Source organism: Sprattus sprattus (assembly GCF_963457725.1).
Source record: "Sprattus sprattus genome assembly, chromosome: 14".
NCBI classification, from domain to species: domain Eukaryota; kingdom Metazoa; phylum Chordata; class Actinopteri; order Clupeiformes; family Clupeidae; genus Sprattus; species Sprattus sprattus.
The window spans coordinates 15811063-15835715 of record NC_137912.1 but is presented as its reverse complement, the minus strand read 5'-3'; the positions used below and the strand labels follow the sequence as shown (position 1 = coordinate 15835715).

Genomic DNA, 24653 nt, shown 5'->3' with positions numbered 1-24653 from the left:
CTACATTACATCAAAAGTCGGTATCATTCTTAAAGTGACTTGACACATAGAACTGTCTCCTTTAGTCTTTTTTATTCAGATGACCTACATACTTCACACAAACAAAACAGCCCCCTCACAGCAGGTGTATTGTGCTACTATGCTATCCCCAAATTATTATTTTTCTTTTCTTATAGTATGTATTCTGCCTCCATGTTGACAGGTACTATGACAGTACTAGAAGCAAATAGACAAACAACAAAGCTGATTGGACCTTTTGCATCAATGACTGACTTTGCATGACTCAAAAATCAGCTTAAAGATTGCCTCAAAAGAGACAGCCAAAATGCTTGCACTAAAGCTTTATTGTACTTCTTATCTCCTATATCAACAGTTTATCTGAAGTGGAAACTAGTTTTAATAGCTTTTCTTTAACTAAATCAGCAAAGCACTGTTGATATGGTTTCTAGTGGAATTGTCTTTCTACTATATACATTCACCTACATAGTTCTCCATTTGAAAGCATTTTATCCTATATTCTCGAGGAATAGATACAAGAGAAAATTGTAAACAATCTGTTACTCAACTTACAATGGAAGAGAGAACATTTTCTTTTGTAACAAGATAGTAATTCCTCCTCATATACTGTACATTCATTGTCTGAAAAAAATACTGGCATGTCCCTAAAGAGGAAAGCCTGCAACGTCATGGTGAAGCAGGTATACATTTCAGGACACTGTTCCACCATCTACATTTCAGTTACACACCAGAGAAAACTGACACCTTGGTTGGAGTAATTACTAAATCCACTTCCTGGTGCTTCTGGCCCTTATTGTCAAGTTCAGTTTATGTCCTCTGCCATCCCTCGTGATGGCCACATGCAATGGGGTGGCAACAAAGCAATGTATTACAAAACAAACAATTAAACGAAAAATACAGTTAAACATGAACGTCTTAAGATTTGAATTATTGAAACCAAGCAAATATCATCATCATCCAGTATTTTAGCATTAAAGAGTACAGGAGAGTGATTTCCCCCGTTGTGCTAATCGGGTCATTCATCATACAAAGATCCCTGATCCACCTTTACCTGTCTGTCATCATAAGATGGCTGATTACACCTATTTCTGTCATCACAAGATGGCTGATTTAACCTTTTTTGCACATACTCATGGCCATTCATTATGGTGAACTCTCTCTTTCTTTTTCTCATTTTTCTCCTTTTGTAGCCTCTCCAGCTCGGCCTCATACATGATCTCCTGGATCATATACTTCTCCCGGCGCATGCGGTCCCGCAAGTTTTTTGGCAGGCCTGGAATCAGGTAAGCAATGAGGTTCTTGATGGTGAAAACCATGTGCTGTGTCAACAAAGGGAAAAAGAAGAAATAATTCAGTGTTATAGTTGAAGGCCCAAGGTATGTTCTCACTTACCTATACTCTAAACTTTGCTTATTTTTGACCTACTATTCAATCGCTATCTGAAGTACGTACCACTGTCAAGTTCTAGGTAAGATCTCTATACACACCTAGAGATAACATATTCTATATTTGTGTAACATTTGGTCTAAGATCTACCTCTCACAGATAACTGTGTTTATGTACATACGTACATACAGAGGTATCAGTTAAAAATAGTTTAAAAATAAAACCTCAAAATCACCAGTAATGTCTTGGACTAGGTTACTGTTTGCTGATAGAAAGTGAGAAAGATTCCAGTCAGAACTAATATATTGATTCGTATATATTAATGTTTTATTATTCTATTCATATGCCTTTATGTTTCTTAGAATTAGAAGAAGGGTAAAGGCCTGTCCTGTCAGACTTAGAATTCTTAAATAGAGACTCTCTCTGTTCTAGTCAGAAGCTGTTCTAGTCTAGCAAAATCTTTTTGTAAAGCCATGCTCTCTCTCCCTTAAAGCACATCACTGTAAATAAAACTTTGTTCCTGATTTTTCTACCATTGCCTCTCTGAGGTCTCCATTCCTGTCTTTAAAAAGGAACTAACCTCAAAAACAATGATAAAAGCCAGACGAGCAGCCAAGACATGCCAGAACTGTAGTGTGTAAGAATATGGCTCTTCAGAGTTGTGGTCCTCTCTGTAGTCACGGTATCTAAGAGGGGTAAACAAATACAACTTTCTGTTCTCAAAACTATTTCTGAAGTTGGGTTACCATTTATACGTAATCTATTATCTAAATGAATCTAAAGTAGCATTTAAAACTAAATGTTTCATTCAAATGTTCGTTGTACTAAATATCAATTCAAATTGTCAGTAATCCTTATAAGTTATTACTTATAAAACAGAGGATGGCATACCTGCAATACCTCACAGGTTCCCCAAACAGTTCTGAGCCATTTGTTCGTGGCTGGGACTTGCTCTCAAAATCTGACACCTGGAATATTGAGAGACTGGCGTTGACATAGCCCCTCATACACCTACAAAGCGGGACAAGAGAAGAGCAGTGAGGAGCAGAACTTTAATAAATACTAACATGTGCATCCTAAGAACTGTGTTCCACTAGTCTGGACTGCTCCCTCACCTCTCGCCGGCACGGCCCTGCCCAGCACAAGGGCCATATTTGTAGGCATAAACCAGCCGTGGGATGAAGTCTGAGGTAATTGCAATGACAAAGGCATTGCTGATGACAGAGAGGATGCCAATACCCTCCAGAATGCCGTACCAGATTCCTAAATAACAGTACATATTTTTTAGAAATAAAACAACCAGAAACAACAGATAAAATGGATGGAGTTGGAATACAATAATCTAGAATGCTAGGACAACAGGAGAGAAGTTGATTGGGACATGATTTGATCTACTTTCTAACATTAAACCATTGCTGACAAATAGCCCAGCGACTGACTTTTCATTTCCTCCACAACACTGACGACCATAACTATAGCTCTTACCAATGTCTTTGTCTTGGGAGGGCAATGGTCGGCGCCACTGTGTGACAAACTTGAATGCATCCAGACGGATCTCAATGATGTTGTTCAGGAGGGCAAGCAGAGGGGCCAGAGGGAAGGCAGCCACAAAGATGGTGGTGAAGCCAAACTGCAAAACTGAGTTAACAGTGCGAGACATGTAAGTGCAGAAACACTTATGGTGGCGTATTTATTTTATCTTTAATTTTTTGGGGGGGGCTTTTTAATGCCTTTATGTGGACAGGACAGTGACGTGTTATGCCAGGAAGTGTGGCGGAGAAGAGGTGGGGAGAGGACCGGGAAACGACAGCAGGCCAGACTTGAACCTGTGTCCCTGTGGCCAATGAAGCCGTAATGGGGGGCTTATCGGCTTGCGCCACAGTGCCCCCCAGTGGCGTAGTTTTTGTTTTTGTTTGGAACAATGAAGTAAATGTCTTGATCTATCTTCCTTGGATGTGACTTTCTGGGAAGTGTCACTCTCACACTGAGTATGAATTCAGTAAAATAAAACAAAGAAGTGTAAGCATTCCTTTATGTTCATTCAAGACATAACATACTCATTTCCAAGTACTCCTCAAACAGGCCATAGGTGTTCATAGGCTGGAGATTGTAGTCCTTCTCCCATTGTGGAAAGACATCCATGGCCTTCTTGCCAAACTCCCTCCTAAGGCGTCTCCGCGTCCACCAATTCTGGATCAGTCTAAAGGCAGAGGCAACACCCATGAGTCCACAAAGACGAACTGGCCAAGTGAGGAGACAGTGATCTCAATACCTTTGATGACCAACAAGGCATAACTATTTTATACATGTATTTGTGATTTTGCTTTAACAAGAACAGTTTTCCTGATTCCTGTTAATTCAAGACTTTTTTTCAATGAAAATAGATGATAAATGAATAATTTCCTTTTTTATTATTATTCTCTCTGCTAAAGGCCGGTTGTGCCGTTTTAGACGCAGAAACGTAAGCACGTAATTTACACAAGGGACTTGTTTTAGACAAGTTTTGATTTAGGGTTCCTTAAGGTTCCTAATGTTCCCTAAGGATTGTGCGTGTTGCAAAGCAAATCAACGCCAGAACTGTAGGATTTATTTTGAGTGAAGTAAGCGTATTTATTGCAGCAGGTACTGGAGCATGAAATTGTAGTGGGCGAAAGGCTTGATGTTATGAATACATGTGTTACACAAAATACAAAGGTTGGCAATTCAGTACCAGTGGCGAAAAAGACAGATCACATGATGCAGAAGTTCGTTTATTGACACATCTGTTAATGACGGCCACAGCGCTTTAAAACGATGTGTTTATGAGTTAGCCTACATTATTCAAAGGTGAAAGGTAAACGGCGAGAGAATCGCCAGGTGTACCTTCTCATCATGAGGGTATGTTGTCAGTGCTTGTAATACAATGGTGTTGGCTGCAAGTTAACTCCACGTTAATGTTATCTTTTGTATATGAGCAGACCTGGCTCATTCTATCAAACTCGAACTTGCCTCAAGGTGGAATTGATTGATTCACGTCAGTATGAATGGATGACAAGACTTACAAGTGGTGGAAAATGAATATGAAAGTATTTGTTTGGTGAAAACTATCGCGGGTGATGTCTCCTGTGAGAATGGGATAGTCTCTCCATACATTTGCGGTCATTTGAGCGTCCTTATAAGTGTTTAAAGAGGGTTTGTAAAGGAGTTCATGTCTTCGGACCTCTTCTGTTATGTTTCTTCATAATCCACAAGAAGAGGCTTATGAGACGGTCTGTAGGCTAATCATGACTAAAACAAATTCTGGGTCTAAAAGACTGTAGTATGCTATGAAACCGGAAACGTGAGACTCATGAAAGGCTGTGGTCAGCAGGCCAATCACAGTCTTTGCAAGGTGCGTGGGGCCGGAGTAGCTTTGTCGCATAGTCAGACATTTTGGGGGATGCACTTAAGCACGTAAAGAGGGTTAAGCAACTGCGCAAGGGGCTCTTGTGTATTTTACGTGCTTACGCATTGCGTTTAAAACTGACTATAATCCGGTCTTAATAGTTGCTATAATATTCAGAATCTCTTCACCAAGACAATTATCACATGTGAAGGGATTAGTGTCAGTGGCTGTTCGTGTCTTCTACACTGAAGATAGATGAGAACAAATTTTATTGATCAGAAAAAAACTATACATTGCATTTTCAGTAAAACATCATTAGTTATCACAGTCATCGGCCAATAGTTCACCTGTGACAATCCTACCCTCCTAAAACTTCTTAAATGACCTTAATGAATGTGTGCGGCTGTGAATGTATGTGCCTCTATGTGTGTGTTTGCGGAAGGGTGAGGATATTCAACATAGAAAATACAAACAAACAGATAAAACATTAATATAATTAGTGCAGTTCCCCTAAAAAGGCATGGTAAGTCAGCTTCAAGTGAGACCAAAGCATATCATTCATAACGGAGGACCATTGATCAAACCATATGGATAGGGTTGGGACGACAATGGAATTTTCAGGACCGAGACTTGTCAGTGAAAGAAACAATCATGCAAATGATACATACCAATGTATCATCCCAAAGACATTACTTACAAAAAAAGTTCTACCGTAACGAGTGGAAAGGCTTCAGATGTGTTATGTAGCGCATTTGAGTCACTAATGGGTGCAAAAGCGTAGTCAGTAGTAACAGTGAGAACTGCTTGGCTTATTGTAAACAGTCATGGAGTTGGGCATAGTGAAAGAATGCTAATGGTTTAAAGCTTTTAAGGTGATTTGCTGTGCGGTTTTCCTTATGCATGCTATCGATTATCGTGCCAACCCTACTCACGGATATCCCAGCTCCATGAAGTTGTTCCAAGTTTGCTTGAGCACCATAATGATTCCCATCTGCATGAACAGGTCTATAAGACAGCCACTGGGATGGCACTAAAAGGAGGGAGGGGGGCAGATTTCTCATGTTACCCTGTAAGCACGTCTAAAGAACCGATAATATATCAATATGCCGTGCTACGATGTAACAATGCTCACCTCCTCCAGCTTCCAGCGATTAATAAGGCGAATGTAGGCACCGGGACGACCAGTGAACCTATCAGTTAAGGAAAAAAGTATTTCAGGAAATTGAGCGAATCTGTGGCCAAAACGTACATCTGGTTCATTGGATCTTGCCAGGTGTGGCCATTCCACAATTTGCACTGCTTTCATTATGGACCGCAAGTAGTGCTATTGGTAATCGGTGATGGAAGACCTATTCAGATCCTTAACTTAAGTACAAGTACCAATACAGCCCTGCATTACAAATCCTACTTAAATTTAAGTATTAGCAGCTCAATATAGGTTTATATATATATGTACTGTATATATACCATATAAACTGCTGTAGCTGCTACAGGTGGACATTGTTTGAACTACTTGATATAAATTAAATGAAACCATGTGAGAAGTTTAGAGGGGAAAATCACTATTTGCTGGAGCTGTTAACAAATCTGAAATTTGTCCCCCAGACTACACACTCCTTTTAGTGTGATTTCAGAAGCCAAAAAGGTTGGAAACTACTGCTTTAATCTTTAATAGTGTGTTGTATTTTCAAAGCTTTTATCCATTGTGTAAAATCTTCATCAAACTAAAGCTCTCAAAAGAATGTAATCTGGTAGAAAGTGCAATATTTCCCTCTGAAATACCTAAGGACCAAAATTACATTAAATGAGAACACTGGTAAGATATGTTCTGTAGACAAGCTGTATGTGTCTTAGTCTCCCTCCTCCTCTCACACACTGAACAATTCCTCTGATAAGGAGTTGTACAACTCAACTGTAACTTCTTACCTTCCAAGGAAAAATGCAATGTAAAATGTAGAGCTGTTAAGATTGACAAACTGGAAGAGAAACATCTTCAAGGTGAAACTGTTCTCCCATTCTGATTCTGTTCTTGGCTGCTCTGTGTGTACAAAAAGATTTTAGGAGTTAGCTCACTTAGCAATATCTATATATACTAATACCTATTTATTAATTCATTGATAAATCATTGATACTTTTGTGAAGAAATATTTGCTGCTAGGTGATCAGGCCTCTGCTGATCATCTTGGATGAGTTATTAAACTCTGACATTTGATTCTGTGGCTCCTTCAGCATGCAGACCAACTGAGCTAACTCAGGAGAACAGAGAAGTTATTGCTTTACCTTATTTGCATTTTTTATTTAACTTATCCAAATGCAATTTGACTTACTATTTGACATGCAAATAGCGATAAGTCACTTCAGGCTTCCTCTTGTCAGAACACTTACTGCCTCACTTAGTGAATCAGACCCGTGTAAACATTGCTAAAATACAAAATTTGTATATGTAAATATTTTACATATACAAACAAAGGGCATCTATATCTTGCCCTTAATGTCTTACCTAAGTTGGTAAGCAGAAGTGCAACTTTTTCATACAGCTGGGAAAAAACAGACACACAAACACACAAACAGAGGCCATGAAGAAGCATGCAAATCTAAAAACAATTACGCCAAGAACAACAATATAGCTAACACACTACTCAATCAAGCGATTTATCTGGACGACCATTTCCTAATGGCGGCCACTACCATGTGGGAGACCACTGGCAGCACTCACCACGTTCAGAAGCATGATGATGCAGAAGTTGATGCACACTGCCGTTCCGGTGGTGGCCACCTGAGAGTTATTCCTGATGAGGGCCCAGTCGAAGGCTGCAAACGTGCTTACCGTCACCACGCGATAAATCACTATGCCGAAGACGGCGGCGATCACCACCAAAATCTGGGAAGGGAGAGGGAATAGGGTACAACTGAGTGAGTAAGGGATCAGTCAAAGTGCCAAAGAAGAGAAGGCTCAGATATGATGACCTCTAGGCCCAGACAGGATGACCTCTAGGCCCAGACATGATGACCTCTAGGCACAGACAGAATGAACTCTAGGCCCAGAATGATGACCTCCAAGCCAAACCTATGGTTAGGTGGCTTTGCAGAAACAGTTGCAACCACAAGAATGTCTACTGACATATAAGTGATGTTTTCCTGCCTCAGGCAACAGTTGAACATCTAGAAAAGGAGAGTAAAAAAATTATCTCTGTCTAACAAGATAATGGGTCCTAATTAAATAGACACACACTGTGGATTCATACACGCATCAAAGAAGGGCTTTGGGTTAAACTATTTTGATTACAGTTCTGAGCTCACAGCCTTTCAAATTAGGGCCCAACCTCTTATTTACAAGTGAAAGTATGGTCACAAATGACTAACTGTACGAAAAAAGATATTGGCTCTCATATGGAAAAGGACATCTTTCTTAAGGAATAATGAAAATATATTTTAAGAAGATAGAACAACAGGAAGAACAGCTGAGAGGTGGATAGATTTAAACCAGATATAGTGTAAAGTATATAACGCCAGGTGTTGGTGTTGGTGGTATAGTGGCCATGAGTGACTTTTTATATATATCTATTATCATGGTAAAAATGTGTAAATATAACATCCATTGACAATGTCCAATAGATTATACTAAATACTAAATGTTTTAGCTCAGAGGTAATACACTGTATCACCATCATAAGACATCTTTGAACCTTCCCAAATGAACAGCAGCAACATTACGTTATGTTACGTTTTATCCTGTGTTTGTTCATTGTGTCCTCTCTGTTCTCTAAATCTGTTCTCAGTATGTTCTTTTTAGTGGCACGCTGTTCACAGAACTCTAGTAACTATTTTTTGGCTGGTGTGTATGTGTGTGTGTGTGTTTGTTTTAGTTAGGGACTATTCCTCAGTATTGCCAAACTATTTGCTTGATAATGGATAATGACATACTTCATCAACTTCAATGTGTAATTTGGAGGTGGAAGGACTTACCATGAAAAATATTCCTGATGCTGACACAATGAGTCTGCTGTATTTGTCAGTAAACGCCTGGTATGGCTCAGGTTTCCCTGATATCGGGTTCATACGCTCCTTCTTAGAATACTTGGCCTCAAACTGAGGCCGGATATCTTCCTGCAAGAGACAAAAAGCATTTGAAAAACACAATAACAATTCTCCTTCTTAGAGTTATTGGCCTCGAAACTGAGGCCGGAGATCTTCATGCAAGAGTCAAAAAGCATTTGATAAACACAATACAAATTCTGTCTTTCTAAAAAAAGTATGCAGTCATGTGCTATGGGTAAAATATAATCCCATTTTCCCCTGTGTTGTGTATGGCCATAATATGAAAAGAGTTTCTAGATAAAGACTCTTAATATAAATACATCTTTATTGCATTCATTGCTTTCTCTTTCTATCTCTCTCGTGTCTTTTATGAACGGTGAATAAGAGGGAAATGTCAACCTCATCCTCCTCCCAGTCTACTAGGTCCCAATCGTAGGCCAGTACTGCACGTCTCCTCTTCCAGAACTCTAGAAACACAGTTGCTGTATGCACACACCCACAGAAACATCATACAGACACACACACACACACACACACACACACACACACCAAAGACACACACACACACACACACACACACACCAAAGACACACACACACACACACACACACACCAAAGACACACACACACACACACACACACACACACACCAAAGACACACACACACACACACACCAAAGACACACACACACACACACACACACATGCAGACAAACACACCAAAGAGTCACACACACACACACACACACCAAAGACACACACACACACACACACACACCAAAGACACACACACACACACACACACACACATGCAGACACACACACCAAAGAGTCACACACACACACACACACACACACACGCACATAGAGAGGGAGAGAGAGAGAGAGAGAGAGAGAGAGAGTGAATGAAACAGTGAAAGGGGGCAACTCTGTGCTGTTGTGGACAAAGTCCTCGAGGAGAGGTTACCTATTGGCAACACATTTGCTAACTTCTGACATGATGAGAGCTGAAAGCTAGAGTCCCTCACTCTGCTCTGGACACCCTGCGATTAGCTCCTTCCCATGTACCCGGTGGAGGACCACGCTGTTTACAGCCACAACCAAAGAGAATACTGCATAGAATTACAAACAAAGCCCTCCGAACAGAGCCCCGCTGTTACAAGCCAAGCACTTCATTCTGGACGACAGCTGATTGTGTGACTCTCGGAGGGGCAAAGTGTTTATCTGGAAGGGTTCACGTCTTTTAGACTTCCAGGTATGTTGGGAACATTTACGTGTTATGTTTGTGTTAAGAGTCGATGAATGCATTTATCAAGCAACTGCAGCAGGCTGAACCAAACTCAAGATAGGCTGTTGTTGTGCATAGTTTCTCTCCAGGGTGCACCCCCACTTCGCTTCCAGTATTCTAATTTTATTAATGGCTGCTGTGCTTTCAATTGGAAGTGACACTTGTAAGACAAAAGATGTGTTTCAAAAGACTGCACAGTTTAAGCCTTTTTGTCCAAGATGGAAGCATTCTTGCACTCTTGTCTTTACTTTATGGCCCTCGTTCAGATTCTCTGACCTTTGCCTCTCATTTGGAGAGTCATTTCATAACACGGGTGCATTTAAACCATCATGTTAAAGTGTGTTTCAGCAGTGGAGTTCAGCTTGGAGAGGCAACCCAGGGGTCTAGAAATTCTTCCTAATAATGCCCCATGTCACAGACTATTTGAGTGATTTTTCATGGCTGATTGAGCAGCAGTTTTTAACTATTATGTCACTGTGTACTGCAGGCAGTATGACCGTTTATGTGCATTTAAGCACTCATTAGCTATCTTCTAACTGACATACTAGCTGTTTATTCCACTTTATCCATTGTGTTTTTAGTACTATAAGGTGCATACACTTTTATCATCCACAAACGTTGACCAATGTGTAATGCAATGCATGCAATGCATTTTCCTAACAGAAGCAAACATTAATAATGTAGGTTTGAAGTATTACAGTTATAAATACGATGACTATTTTACAATTATTTTAGAAATTACCTATTTTTTTTTTTTCATATTTAAACTGTCCACCTCTACCTTACAGGAGGATACAACGGTTATCCTTTCACTATACTTAAAATCTAGGTTTTATGGACACAATCTTAAAGGAATCTGAGGGCTTTCAGGCATGGAACACTCACCTACATGAATGCTTGTCGATCAGCATAATTTTATCTATACAAAATATATAACCGTAAAATATTCTAGTAAATCTTACAAATGGACCTACAATCTTGGACCTACAACCTCCACCTTACATATGGACCTTCACCGTACTAAAGATGTATCTCTTGTTTACTGTCTAGAGCGACCGCCAATCTCTCAAATGGGGCTTCCACTGAACAGCAGCCTCTCTGATGCTCTGCAGATCTCCATCTGGGAACAACAGTTTCCTTCTAGCACAGGTGAGCCACATCTACAAGCCCCAGGTGTGACATTTGTATGACCAATCTCCTTCCATAGACCCATCCAGTCATCATCTATTCATCTGTCTGCCTGTCTATAACCATCTAACTATCCACTACTACCCAACCTCCAAACGCTCTCCTTTACAGTTCCTTGTCAGTCACATTAATGACTGGTTGGAATTGAATTAATGGAATTTAATGAATTAAAGGCACAATATGCAACAATTATGCTTCAGGATTAGGGTTAGGATAAGCAGTTTAACCTTAAAATAACAGCTTAAAAAAAATTGGGGCGCTACAATGACTTTTAATATGGAGAATTGCGTCCGTTCCAATGGCATAGCAGGGTCGATAGGCATATAACTGCCTTCTGTAGTTTTGCCTGCCGATGCCCGCCGACCTGACTTTGATTACCTTCTGCCGATCTAGTAAGTAGCTTATTTGCCGTCTTGCTTAGTCTTGTGTTGCACATGATTGATGTTTGACTGTGTAAGGACAGTCGTTGAGTAATTAGTTTGACATAATGTCAAAGTCAGCACATTTCAAGAGATTTCTTGAGTTTTAGCTGCTAGCATACCTTTAGCGAATAGCTATTAATCCTTAATGCACCTTTAAGGGAATTGTTCAATGTGGGGAACAATGCAATATTCTTATGACAGTAATAGCTCACCAAAGGTCTGCGTTATTAGGACCTCTAAACTCTCACACACACACACATACACAAATCAACACATGCACACACGAGTGTCACAGTGATGCTTGTGAAACACTATTTACATTGGTGCAGTGGCTTGTGTCACTCCTTGTGTCACTAGAGGAGTGCGAGTGTAAGGCCAGAGGAGTGCAAGTGGGATGTAGTGCACGTAAGTGTCAACAAACACATAAACCACCTTCAGTTAGAAAACACATCACATGAATAAATAGTAATGCCTAGTGAGCTGATGCATGCATGGTGTTCTATGGCTTATCCAAGGGAGCACTGGATCACTCGGAGACACCATGGGCGTGTGTTGATAAATAATCCCTCTTTCGAGGGAGGGGTTGGTAACAGCAAGAGGTACGTTACAGGCATCAAAAGAGGTGAAGTGTGAGAAGATAAGACAGATCAAATGTGAATTTACCCAAATGTGAAAGTCCAAACATCTGGTAGTATGAGTCCTGAAAGTGGATTTGACAGTAGATGCTCATTAATTCAGAGAGAAAAAAAGTATCTCTCTCAAACTATAGCCCAACAGCTTGACAGTTTATTCAGTTGGTTTGACACAAAAACCGAGGCAAACTTTCATAGCTTTGATCTGCATCTGTGCTCAGCTGGGGAGTGGGGCGGATTTGCTACAAAAACAAAACGCATCCATGTTTGTATGTCAACGATGTACATAGCCTCAGGATATCTCAGAAGTGGTCTGAAAAACATGTTGTGATTGCCATTAAAACTCACGTCTGCTGATTCTAAACACTGGTGATGAACTGCAACATCTGCACCTGTGTTAACAAGGCACCGTGCTGTTTTTGCCTCCTGCAGTGGGCATTGTCATCGTGCTGGTGGGTGTGTTGACCTTTGCCCTGCAGCTGACGTTAGTAGCGCTGTTTTTCTACAAGTGCTGGAGCTACGACAAGCAAATCCGAGAAACCAGCAAAGATAAGCAACCGAGGAAACCTGACGCAAAAGGTAATCATCAACGTCACTTGATGCATCTAAATGAAATTTGGAAATCACAAACCCATTAACTCATGGTTTGCCTAGCATATACACAATGTGAATTCTGGTGTAATCATATATTTGTGGTATATATATTGCTGATTTTAGATTGTCTGTGCTTTTGATTCTCAGAGTACGTAAGCCTTCTGACTCCATGGGTCGAGGGCGGCCTCCACAGTGGAGTGGCGTTAGCGGCATCTGGTTTGTATTCTACTCCTCACTCTGACTCCTACTGCTATTATGAAGAGCTGGGCAGACTTTCCCCAGCGACTCCTCACTTGCCCTGTAATACCTGGGATTTGGTGCAGCGCTGAAGGGCACGTTTAACAAGAGACTGCAGCACTCCCACTGAACGCTCACTGCAAGAAGCAGCTCAACACCGGACACAGCTAAAGCTGAAATCACACACTGCATTACATATCAGGCTGAATCGTGTTATCGTTAAGGACAAGGACACTTAAATAACCTAAAAATGCTCATTTGATGGAGTGTAAATGTATTCAAAGACTTACCCCAAACTGCCATGAATACAGCAAAGAAAACAGTTGCTCCATTATCGAAAAGATGGGTGACCTACAATACAAACACACACACACACACACACACACACACACACACACACACACACACACACACACACGGTAACAAACCCCCAAAACGGTTTAACAGTTTCCTGAATGGTAAGACACTGACAGTGATTCCTGATGCACTCTAAAACCATTAAGGCTCGCAGCCAATGCAATATCTAAGTGTGCCAAACTTTGCTTGCTCATTGCAAATTCTCTGCTTGTAATTTTATAACATACTTTTTGCAAAACTGTAGATGTCTCACTGCTTAAAACTCAGTTTGCAATTCAATATTACACCTCTAGCAATACTGTTAACACTTTTAGATAATGCCTAGCTCAGTACTGAATCGCATGTGATTTGGATGAAGTCTTCTTTTTTCTAGCACAAATGTTTTTGTTTTCTTTAACTTTTGTTGTTTGCGTGGTAGAACATTTTGAGCGAATGTCCCTTTTTTTGTACTGATAGTGTGCTATGTTTATAATCCATCCATCCATCCTGTGTATATGTGCGTTACTGTTACTGCATGTATGACAAAAATGTGTTGCAAAATGCTATGCCCTGCTCACAGGAAAAGCAAAAGACAGTCAGAAGAAGTCAAAGGTGTTTTTCAGTGATACTATCAGTGCATTGTTTGTGCATTGTGTGCTTTTTGAAAAAATGGCTTGTGTGTACTGTATTGACACAAAATCACTGTTTTTACAATAGTTTTTGCAAGAATTGTTTGCTTTTGCAAGATATATATTGCTGTTTGGTACAAGGTTTTGTGGTTAGTGTGAGAGAGTTTTTCAAAAATAGCTTAGAGTTTCAAAGATGCCTAGGCAACCGGGCAAAAACTGTACTAGAGGTGCATATATCACAAAGCAAGCAAGCCTAAAACAAGCAACTAAAGTAGGGTAGACTCACCTTGGCATATATGCAGCTATCTGAGAGTCTCATGTATGGGCAGTATTGGTCACAGAGGGGACACATGATGATGTCATTGGCCTGGCAGACCTCTTTACTGAAAGAAGTAAAGACTGTCTTAAAGACAGCAGCACACAAGAACACAAGAACAACCCAGGCAAATAGGCTGCATATGCTGGCAGCCACACACAGGCTACTGGTGCTTGTTAATTAATGGTGGTGTTGAGGTTAGGGCCACTAAGAGCCATGAGGAAATGTATTATACAGCTTTATATGTGCTGAAGCTGCTGTTAGCCTTACTTTTCGGGAATATCTTTGCCAGCTAGCTTAACATTCTGACTGCAAATCAGAAAAGCTAATCCTCTTAATAAAGCAATTAGTCTCTAGCACTATCCTGGGCCCTGTAGTCATCAACTAAAATTTCAACATCACATAAAGCATCTTTAAGTAATCCACTAAGACTGCCCTTTGGTAAGATACATCCATGTAATGATTTTAAAGAGCTGAGTTGACAGTTACATTACCTAACCTGGCAGTGCTCCAAGGTAAACACCCCATAGAGAAACACCATGAGCCCTACAATAGCAGCTGGGAACAGCATCCCTGTGTACCACCCTAGCCAGGCAAAGTAGAGGCCAATCTTCTCCCCGAAGTATCGTCTGTGAGACACAAAGATGATCTCAGACAGGTGCTGGTCCTTTTTTTTCAATTCTGCTTAGAAATTCAGAGAATCAAGTGCCTCAAGGTTCTGCCTGTGTAGTATTACATGTTAATCCAATCAGTGTTTCATTTGTTTTGGCAGTACGGTGATGCAACTATTTGAAAAGTGCCTTCTGTTCAATATCGGTTCCTTAATAGTACTTTAGCACGAGGAATTGTTGTTTTTTGCTTGCTTACACATAAAAAACATTGTGTTTTTGGTTATGACTACTCTTCACTGTACTATAGTATCTGTGGAGATTGTCCACTGTGAAATTCTCATCTGTATGTAAATGACAAGCATGCTAGGTCTGTGTTGTACCTAATGAGGTCCAATGGTTGGTACTTGTACCAAACGCCCCACCAAGCCCAGCATTCGTACAGCAGGTGGCGCTGGTTCTCAGCTCCATGAGTGCGGATGGAGTTCTTGCTCCTGTAACTCCCCTGGAAAACACAGTCACATTACAATACAGTCATGCAACCACATCATTTTCAACATAGAATATTTGAGGACAAGTTGAGAGCAAGGCCAGACATGGAGAAATGAGTCTAAGCCTGTGCTTAACTAAAATGACAGGAATTTTGTTGTTAGAAACTAAAGAAAATGTATGTATTAAATGTACTTCAGTGCCATGATTAAACTAATACTTGTAACAAAATGACTACTTGAGGACCACTTGAGGATTTACATGAAAGGCATGAGCTGCGTACAGTATGAGACAGCAGCAGTCGTATATTATGATCTTTCAAAACAACCATACATGTTAAGCTTTTTGAGTAAACTGGTCAGTGATAATCAGACCAATGCATTGCTTTAGCAGCCAGACTACATAGTATGGAAAGGAGCATATTGCATTTGGGAGCAAACGTATCTTTCATTTTCAACGTGCTAATGCAAATGCAGACCGTGGATAGAAGAGGTCACATACAGGAGGATAGAGAGGCGAGAATAATCCCTCTAATCATTTAAGATCATCAATGCAATGTGAAAAAAATAGGTCATCATTTTAATCACATTAAGTGCAGGAACTCAAAATAACAATTAAATACAGTGAGGAAAACACCTCTACTTTGTCATTTGCAGCTGTGTGAAGGACAGAGGTTGCTCAACACAGAGGAATAATAATTCCATCATAAATTAGGCCCGTTTTGGACACTAGTGTCTTAGGTAGTTTGGGTAACTTGTAAGTACAATACCTCATGCAGGGGAAAAGCACCCTCATAGGAGTTATTGCCAAGAAGTCGGTTTAAGCCTGTGGGGGAAAAACTTCAGTGAAGTAAAACCATTTCATTTAACATTGTCACAATCACATGGACGTGAACCAGGCCAAAAAGCAACTTTGATTAAAGCAAACAAACCCTCTGACCTACTTCATACAGTTATTTGTTGTTGAGTTTGATGAATGTTCATTCCTACCTATTTTATTTTTGCCCTCTTCATATTTGACTCTTTGGAGGATGTGGTGCACGATCCGTGTCCTTGTGGCGTTGCTGAAAAATGTGTCTTTGTTGTGGATGATGAAACTAAAGGGGACAGTGAGGAGACTCAGTGAAATGCTACCAAAAAAAAACAAAATAGCCTGTTGTTCAGAAGAATAAAACAATTCTCTTCAGGAATTCACGTGTTTGTCTTCTTTAACAGCGTCTCTTTCTATTACCTACTTCAGAGCTTGGCCACAGAATCTCACGTAGACTATACATTTCACATTTACAGACCAAGACTCTAATCTACCTCTGTAATTAACAGCTCGTCCACATGCATAATGGCTTGCCGGGGTACTCTTATATAGACCAAAGGCCTTTAGGAATATTAGAACAGGCATGAAAACACTCACTGGTGTATCCGCTGTCGGCTGAAGGGGGCAGTGAAGCTCTCGTTTTCCTCCAGGTCAGGGAGGGTGTCGTCAAACTTCATGAGTTTTCTGGGTAGCCATCCACGAAACTTGCTCATCTTCTTCTCCAGTCTGTGTAATGACACACAACCAGTGAGTGGCACAAAACAAAAATGTAGCTTGATGCCCCCATACAATATAGCTGTATAATATATAACAGAGCTATACATACATGTCCATTTTTTCTATTTCACTACTTATTCTCACTAAACATTTAGTACCACTGTGTTCAACTGAATTTTGGAAAAAGTCAGAGTTGATCATCACCACTAGAGGGGGCTTTTCAGTAAATACCCGATTGTTTACTGTGTGATGATAACTTCTGGCCAATAAAACTAGATGTTTGTGAGCACTGATCAGTTTAATTGCTAATCAACGGAACAAAATGAATATGACCCCAGCACCTGTTTATAAGGCAACAAGAAAGCTTCAAGTGGCAGGGAAAAGAAGAAGAACGTGTAATTAGTCATAATTAGTGCTGATTTCGTACCAACCTAGTCATGAACCTGTGGCGCCGGTGCAAGTAATAGAATTTTCTCCTGCGGTAAACAGACCAGAAAAGACAGTTGAGTCGACTTTTCAGGACTACAACCACATACCACACAAGCTACAGTGATAGGGCACCAAAGATCCACATAGAAGTGGAGAATAAACAGACAGAACCTAACTCAAAAGGGAGGCCCATCTGCCCCTGCATGGGCTGGTATTTAATACAGTCAAGAGTGTACTGGATGGAGCAGAACAACATAGGATGGAGGACACACAGGAATGGTGAGAGGTGGAATAAAAGACATCAGTGTACAAACGTTCTGTTGAGTGGTGAGGGGCGAGAAATTGTGGATAATTTCTGATGCAGCACTGAGCTCTTGTCTGAGACACACAGCTACATGGGAGGCCACTGGTGAGGGTCAAGGCACTTTACCTGAAGGGCATTCGGATGTTCATGATCTCAGCATAGCGACACAGGACTTCCCAAGGAGCGTGTAGCTTCACAAAGATCACATCGCCGTTGGTGATGGAAGACTGTGGGAGAGAAGGAGAGAGAGAGAGAGAGAGAGAGAGAGCGGTTAGGAATGGCTAGAAGTGTGAAAAATGACAGTGGCTCATGATCGCAGATACTCATGACAGCTGCACCATAAAGCTGCATCATAAAGTACACAGTTTATACAACACTTCATTATTTTACAGTATTTTACATATTTCAAATACTGTCAAGAGGCAGTTGTGAAATTTTGTTAAACAGGAATGACATATTTCTGACAAACTATTTTTCTGTGTATGAAATACTTGAAATACTTGAAACACACTCCCTTCAAATACTTGTAATGATTGTGACCTTGGTGTTTCTGAATCAGCACAGTCAGATTATACGTGGCGACTGTCACAGAATGCCATACGCACCATTTCAGCAATTTTTTTCATTCTCGCTCCTGCTCCCACTCTCCCCTCCCTCTCACCCCACATTTCAAAATATGTGAAAAAAAGAACATGGCCCATCAGCACATTTGCAGCGCTCAAAGACTTGAGTGCACACCAAAGACTCCCTCACAACGTGTTCTCCCTCACCTCCTTTTCCATCTGCAGCCCCTCGGCACGGATGTTCCTTTCAAAAACGTCCCTCTTCTCCAGCTGTGGACTGGACTTCTTGTACACCAGCACATAGTCGATTCGGCACTTGCCGTCGCTGAAGCACAGGCCACTAGACTTACTTTTGCCTGCCTGTGGAAAAAAGACCAGGGGTCAACAACAAAACAGAATATCAACAAAAAACAAGCTTCCTCCCTTGTTACGACCAAATACTTCATGTCTGGATCATATACATAATCTATGTTTACGTCATAATGTTTATGGCGTGGACAAAAAGTAAACCCCTTTTATAATTAAAATGGTGCTCATTTGTCTTCCACATACAGTGTTCTCAAGGCTATTGTGAAAATGATAGTACTATCTCTCTCTCTTTTTCTCAGAAATAACTTGTGGGATAGATGGTCTCCATGAGTGATACCTCACATATGAATCAAATGATGGCTTATAGACTGCACTTAAACAGATGACAGCTATGGGGCCATGTAAGAGGCCCAGTGTGACGTACCTCTGAGGCAAGATCCATGGAGCTGGGCTCATCAAGGGTGCAACTATGGGTTCCAGGGTTTAGCAGGGAGTCGTCGTCTTTGGGGGGGCCCCCAGAGCTTTCACTCCATTCCAGGAGAATCTTTGCATCCTTCACCGCCACTATGGAAAGACCAGGTTAAGAGCAGGAGCAACTCACAACAGTGCTCTTTCAGTAAAACTCTCTCAGGGAAAGCAACTTTCAACTTCCCCACATCACCTGCTCTTAAAAGTTTAATAAAGAATATTCTATTGAATGGTCAGTTGGCAGACTCTTCTGGGACCCATCTGGCAAACAGAGAGTGTGTGCTTGTAAGTAATGAAATGTCCTTGCTGTTCTAATGTGATCTGTGACTATTGTTTTTATGTTTCAGATGATGCTTTGCTCTGATTTGCTTTTTACAGGCCAGGTGAAAATGAAAAATATAGTTTAAAAATGCCTGAATCAGCAAAGATTTGGGGGTTTGCTCAATAATTGGCTGTATGAATAACACAGATTAATCTGAAAACTGAAAAACTTTGCTGTGATTCATCTGGGCTGCAGTTACACCCTTAATCGTATATTCCTCTTCTTCATTCCAATTTAATGTATTCAGTGCTACTGAACAAATATTTGCCCACTAAATGTGTGGAAAGCAAATAAGCTGTTGGCCTCCAAAAAGAAACAGCATGAGAGAAATTCTGTTAGCTACTTCTCACTGCTGGTTAGGAAAAATGCCAAAAGACAACATTTGTTCTGCAAATCCAAATCCATTATGGTCAACTTCAGTTTCTTTGTAACTTAGATCAAACACAGTAATGCCGGAATAGCCTATTTACCCCTCAGACCTGGTATGTACATTCACTGTGATAGCAATGCCACTCTGACTATAAACTCGAGTAGGTGTTAATGCAAAATAGCATGTTTATTAAGCGGCGATGTTTGCACATGAGTTCCAATCACAACGGTGGAAGAACATGAACACGTTGAACAGGCATATTTAAACCAGGTCTAAACACAGGTGAGTCACAGTTAGTTGTGAAGGGCCTGGATTCTGATCGTGTTGCACTTAAGATGCCTTGTTTGTTCAGCTGTACCTCTTAACTGCTCTTAACCTGCTGGATGGATCTAGTTCTATGACATAAGTGCTCCATTTGTGAGAATCCAGGCCCAGACACTGACATCTGCATAGGGAATATTCACACAGGGTGCAAGTGGCGCCAAAGCTGCCATGAGAGAGCTCACCGAATGGGGGAGACTCATCCAGGGTGCTGCTGGCGTCTGGTGGCCCGGAAAAGGACTCTTCCATGGTTACGGCTGTCCCAAAGAGGGGCTGGGCCAGGGGGCGCAACACACTTTGGCTGCGGAGGTTGTACCAGTGGGGCTCAGCTCCATGAAGAGAGAAACTCACACCTGTTGACAGCAAGGGGGGGGGGGGGTGTACCTGGTCAGCGATCACAGAGCCTGGAAGCTGCTGAGGAGGGGAAACTTGGTCAGGAAGGAGCGCTGTGATTTGCTCGCCTCCGTTTTCGACTCAGCACTCCCACTGATTGATTTACTTGACTCGGAGACCATTGATTGAACTCCGATTTCACTTCACTGTCTCACCTGAATGAATCAACCTAAAGCTCAGTGGTGCCTTTTCTAAAGAGACAAAGGCGTGATTGACAGAGTTATTATTAGGGTATGACCAGGTCACCACAAACACTACACTACAACCAGCATTTGTTTTTGTACTAAAATGACCGTACAAGGTAAGAAACCTTTTGAAATCTCTGGGAAATAAGCACAAAGAGGCCGTGGGTTAGCCGCCCGCTAGTTTTGTCGTGGGCCCTCTGGTCTGTGAGGCTCTGATCTGTGGCACTCGGGGCGGCTGAAGAAGGTCATCAGCGGGACAAGCGACTCAGCGTTCTGTTCTGCTGAGCGATGCGTTTGTCCCAGAGGAATAACTCCTCACTGATGGTCCCTTCCGCAGCCCGCCGAGCACAGAGCAGCCCTGCACCACCGCGGCTAATAAAACAACAATGGGATCTGTCAGCTAGAGCAAGACTGATAACCAGTTTTCCTTGACGCCGGCAGGTTTTAATATAGTTCCCCCCCCTCCCCTCCCCACTTCCTTTCCATTTCCCTTTGGCTCTTTCGGCTCACCCTGAATCACTGTGTTAGTTTTGAGGAAACTACGGAGCGGATTACGTATTATGGGGACTTTATTGACTCATCTAAAATGGTTGTGTGAAAAGGGCTCTGATTACAGGTGACAGGGAAAAAAACAGCCCCTGATGATGCCTGTGCAGCATTCCGCACCTGAGGTGGCTGACAAACAGTCCTGAGGAGATGAAAGACTTCCTGTTCCAATCTTTTGTATGAACTCACCTCATCCACTCTGTATCATTCTGGATCCTTACACCAGTATACTTCAACATAGTACCATGCAGACACTTTTAACTGACTTGCGTGGTGCGTGAATTTCAACAGGGGCAGTGTTGTCTCAAATCCAATACAAATGTTGTGCACTTAAATGAAATGTCGATCACAACGCCACAGCAATATCATCCTACCACCGAAAAAGAGGTTGGTGGGCGCAAAGTGTCCAGCGTTTCACACTCAACTGTTTGAACGGTGTGAGTACACCATGCGGGTACCCACACTGCATTGCATGTTGCCATATCTATTAGTGTGAGTGGACTTATTCACTCAAAATAGCAAGCATAAGTGCGTAAGTGAACGCAAACTGAGACATAGAGAAGATGGTGAACTGAGAACTGAGGGTTCCTGCTTAGCTTACTGTATGTGCCTTGTGAGATTATGAATGTGGATGAGCATCTGCCAGTAGCCACAGTATGTCATCATAGAGTTTTCCATCTTCATCCCAGAGACAAAGGAATGTTAGGAAACATTATTATTGTGATGGATTTTCAATGACGTCAATGAAGAGGAGTAATTAAATGTGAAAGATGTCTTGCTAGTGATAAAATGGTGGGGTCAGTGACTAAGAGCCTGAAGGTGTTCCTGTAGCACAGTGATAAGGCAAGGCACGAACAAAACCAAGGTCATGAGTTCAATTCACAAAGAGAATGCAAATAGACAGTGTGTGCCTGCATTGTGCTCTACGGCGCTCTGGATAAAAGGTGCTAAACAAATGAACATCAATGTGAAACCACATGTTTATCCTTCATGGTGTTTGCAGGACTGGCTTGAGTTTCACACAGTTTGATGTCAAGTTGAAAGAAATCTGACAGCTATTCAAAAAAAATATGCAAAGAAAATGCAGTAGGAACTCTGCGGTAGGAAGTGCTTCAAACACCAATTTACATATATCCCATATCAGGCTCATGCCGTCATCATTTCAATGGGAAAAGAAAAGAAACAGCAGAGTTATAAAAGGTCGACCTTCTATGGGTTTCAAAGGAATGGTGGTTTTTAAAAGCTGCAATTACCAGCTAAGTACACCCCCAGCTAAGTACCAACCTTTCATATACAGAGTCTGAGAAAATTAAAATATTGATTTTATTGCTCCTGTGTGAGATTTTATATCACATTTAATGTGATGGATGGGGGGTCTGTAGACAGATCACAAAACCCAAATTGCTGTTCATGTATGATTGAGATTTATCATGATGAGATGAGGGAGATGCATCTCAGCAGCATGTGCAGATGGAGAGAGTTTTAGAGGTGCAAACAGGCATCATTATAGTTCAATTCCATCTCCCAATAACGAGATTAAATCATCAGAACCGCATTTAAAACTATACAGCTTTAGTCAATGTCAAAATACAGACTAGAGATATAACTAGTTAGATAATCAAAAGTCATGGATTGGCTGAACTGGAATGAAAAAAAGATGTCTCTATCACTCCCTCACACATAGACCCATTATAAAAAATCACTACGTTTCTGTTTACAAGAGGGTTTGAGATTCTCAAATATTTTTCACTCAGAAATGTCTGTGCTTTCGAATTAAAGTAAACTTCCAAACAGCCAACAACGGCAGTGTACTGAAAGAGTGAATAGTCATTCAGTATTGAACTGCCTGTCCTCCTACATAAAAACGTATTTTGCGTGGGTGGATACAGTATATCCAAGAACATTTGGCCGATGTCAGTAAAACCCCCATACAGGTCTTGGTGTGGAGTTTAATGTAAATGAATATTGCTCACCCAAATCTGTATTATTCCTATATGGATGTGTGTATTTCTACATAGTTGAACCTGACTCTCACATACTGGAGTTCAATAAGAAGAATGATTTAAGAATGTAAAAGAGGGCTTGAAAACATGTAATAAGATTCAGATTCAAGCTGAATATTTCTGGTAGTCTTTGGCACCAGAAGGCAAGCGCAATACCATTCCAAGTTTTACTCCTCATAGTACTCTGTGCTCTATGCCATGTTTATCAAGTGCATCACATTCCAGATCCAGTCTCAGTGTTGGTGATAGTTTTTATGAGATGATGTTCATGTTGTTCATAATGCCCTTTTCCTTCCAAACCCCTTGCAATTCAGAGATAAATTATTTACAGATATGCATAGTCTAATAAATCCTCCATGATGCTGGAGGTAGGTGCTTCTAGCGTAGTTTCTTTTATTCCTTACTATCAACAAGGTCTCAACAGAAAGCATTCCAAGTGACCGATCAACAATGTCCACATAAACAAGGGGTCGTACGCCAAACAACAGATGCTCCTTCAAGACTAGCCTTAACAAGGGAGCTTATAAAACAATTCCAGTACAGGTGGGTAAAACAATCAAACAATCAGGAGCCCAAGAGTTCAGGTGCTGCTTGTTAGGGTAGCCAGGTGGCAAAACAATGGAATTAGTGCATTAAATGGGTGAGTGAGGACGATCAAATCGGAGGTGTGGCTATTGAAGCAGGTCCAGGGGTTGTCACACTTACAATACACTTTACATTTCGTTGCCTCTGTACCTGTACTCTGTGCAATGACAATAAATTGAATCCAATCCATCCAATCCATCCAATCCAATCCAATACACATACATACAAACACTACCCTTATTAGCTTCAGGCTCAGTAATGGCAATGATCTTGCAGAACATACTCTCAATGGCTGTGGTCAAACAGTCAGAAAAGAATAAAGTCTTTTGTTCTTTCCTACCCACTTTTCCTTGACCTTGATGTAAAATGTCATTAGGTCACGGAAACATGTTAAGGAGAATTCATAAGGACTTCAAAAGCGAGCTAAGAGACTCAAGGCTACGTAATTATGCAATGTTATTGATGCAAGACATTGTGTTAGTTTGTTGTTGCTGCTGCAAGGAATTGAGGGACAGCATTATCTCCTTTCCTTTCGTAAAGGATGGTCCAGTGTACCTTAAAGGAGATAAGAAAGGAAGGATTGGAGCACCATTCCTTCAGTATTTAGATAATTCAACCAGCTCTAATCATTGCTGCCACTTAGACTCTTCCGGGTTATTTCCCTCAGTTAGGAACCTTCCATAGCAAAAAGACTATTCGACCACTGCAGACAGATGATAGATGAAAACACTCTATAGGCTTTAGGCTCCTATCCAAATGAAAACTATTATTCTAACAGCAACC

General features: G+C 41.1%; 1 protein-coding gene across 1 annotated transcript in view; it reads right to left on the bottom strand.

Moving 5' to 3' along the window:
• Positions 1-1148: 1148 nt before the first annotated feature.
• Positions 1149-24653, bottom strand: part of LOC308375075 (anoctamin-4-like) — a gene marked incomplete at its 3' end in the record, with an annotated part of 33498 nt that continues 9993 nt past the window's right edge. Inside the window, exons 4-28 of the mRNA XM_080851118.1 lie at positions 20344-20511; positions 19102-19241; positions 18576-18728; positions 17932-18032; positions 17504-17548; positions 16953-17081; positions 16535-16641; positions 16315-16370; positions 15440-15561; positions 14943-15077; positions 14419-14515; positions 13458-13518; positions 9206-9288; positions 8735-8875; positions 7485-7649; positions 7269-7305; positions 6695-6806; positions 5901-5958; positions 5701-5798; positions 3462-3604; positions 2890-3042; positions 2520-2667; positions 2296-2415; positions 1985-2090; positions 1149-1337 (exon numbers count right to left, since the gene is read on the bottom strand). Coding sequence (XP_080707244.1) covers positions 1149-1337; positions 1985-2090; positions 2296-2415; positions 2520-2667; positions 2890-3042; positions 3462-3604; positions 5701-5798; positions 5901-5958; positions 6695-6806; positions 7269-7305; positions 7485-7649; positions 8735-8875; positions 9206-9288; positions 13458-13518; positions 14419-14515; positions 14943-15077; positions 15440-15561; positions 16315-16370; positions 16535-16641; positions 16953-17081; positions 17504-17548; positions 17932-18032; positions 18576-18728; positions 19102-19241; positions 20344-20511 — 2867 coding nt within the window. The remainder of the gene's footprint in view (positions 1338-1984; positions 2091-2295; positions 2416-2519; positions 2668-2889; positions 3043-3461; positions 3605-5700; positions 5799-5900; positions 5959-6694; positions 6807-7268; positions 7306-7484; positions 7650-8734; positions 8876-9205; positions 9289-13457; positions 13519-14418; positions 14516-14942; positions 15078-15439; positions 15562-16314; positions 16371-16534; positions 16642-16952; positions 17082-17503; positions 17549-17931; positions 18033-18575; positions 18729-19101; positions 19242-20343; positions 20512-24653) is intronic.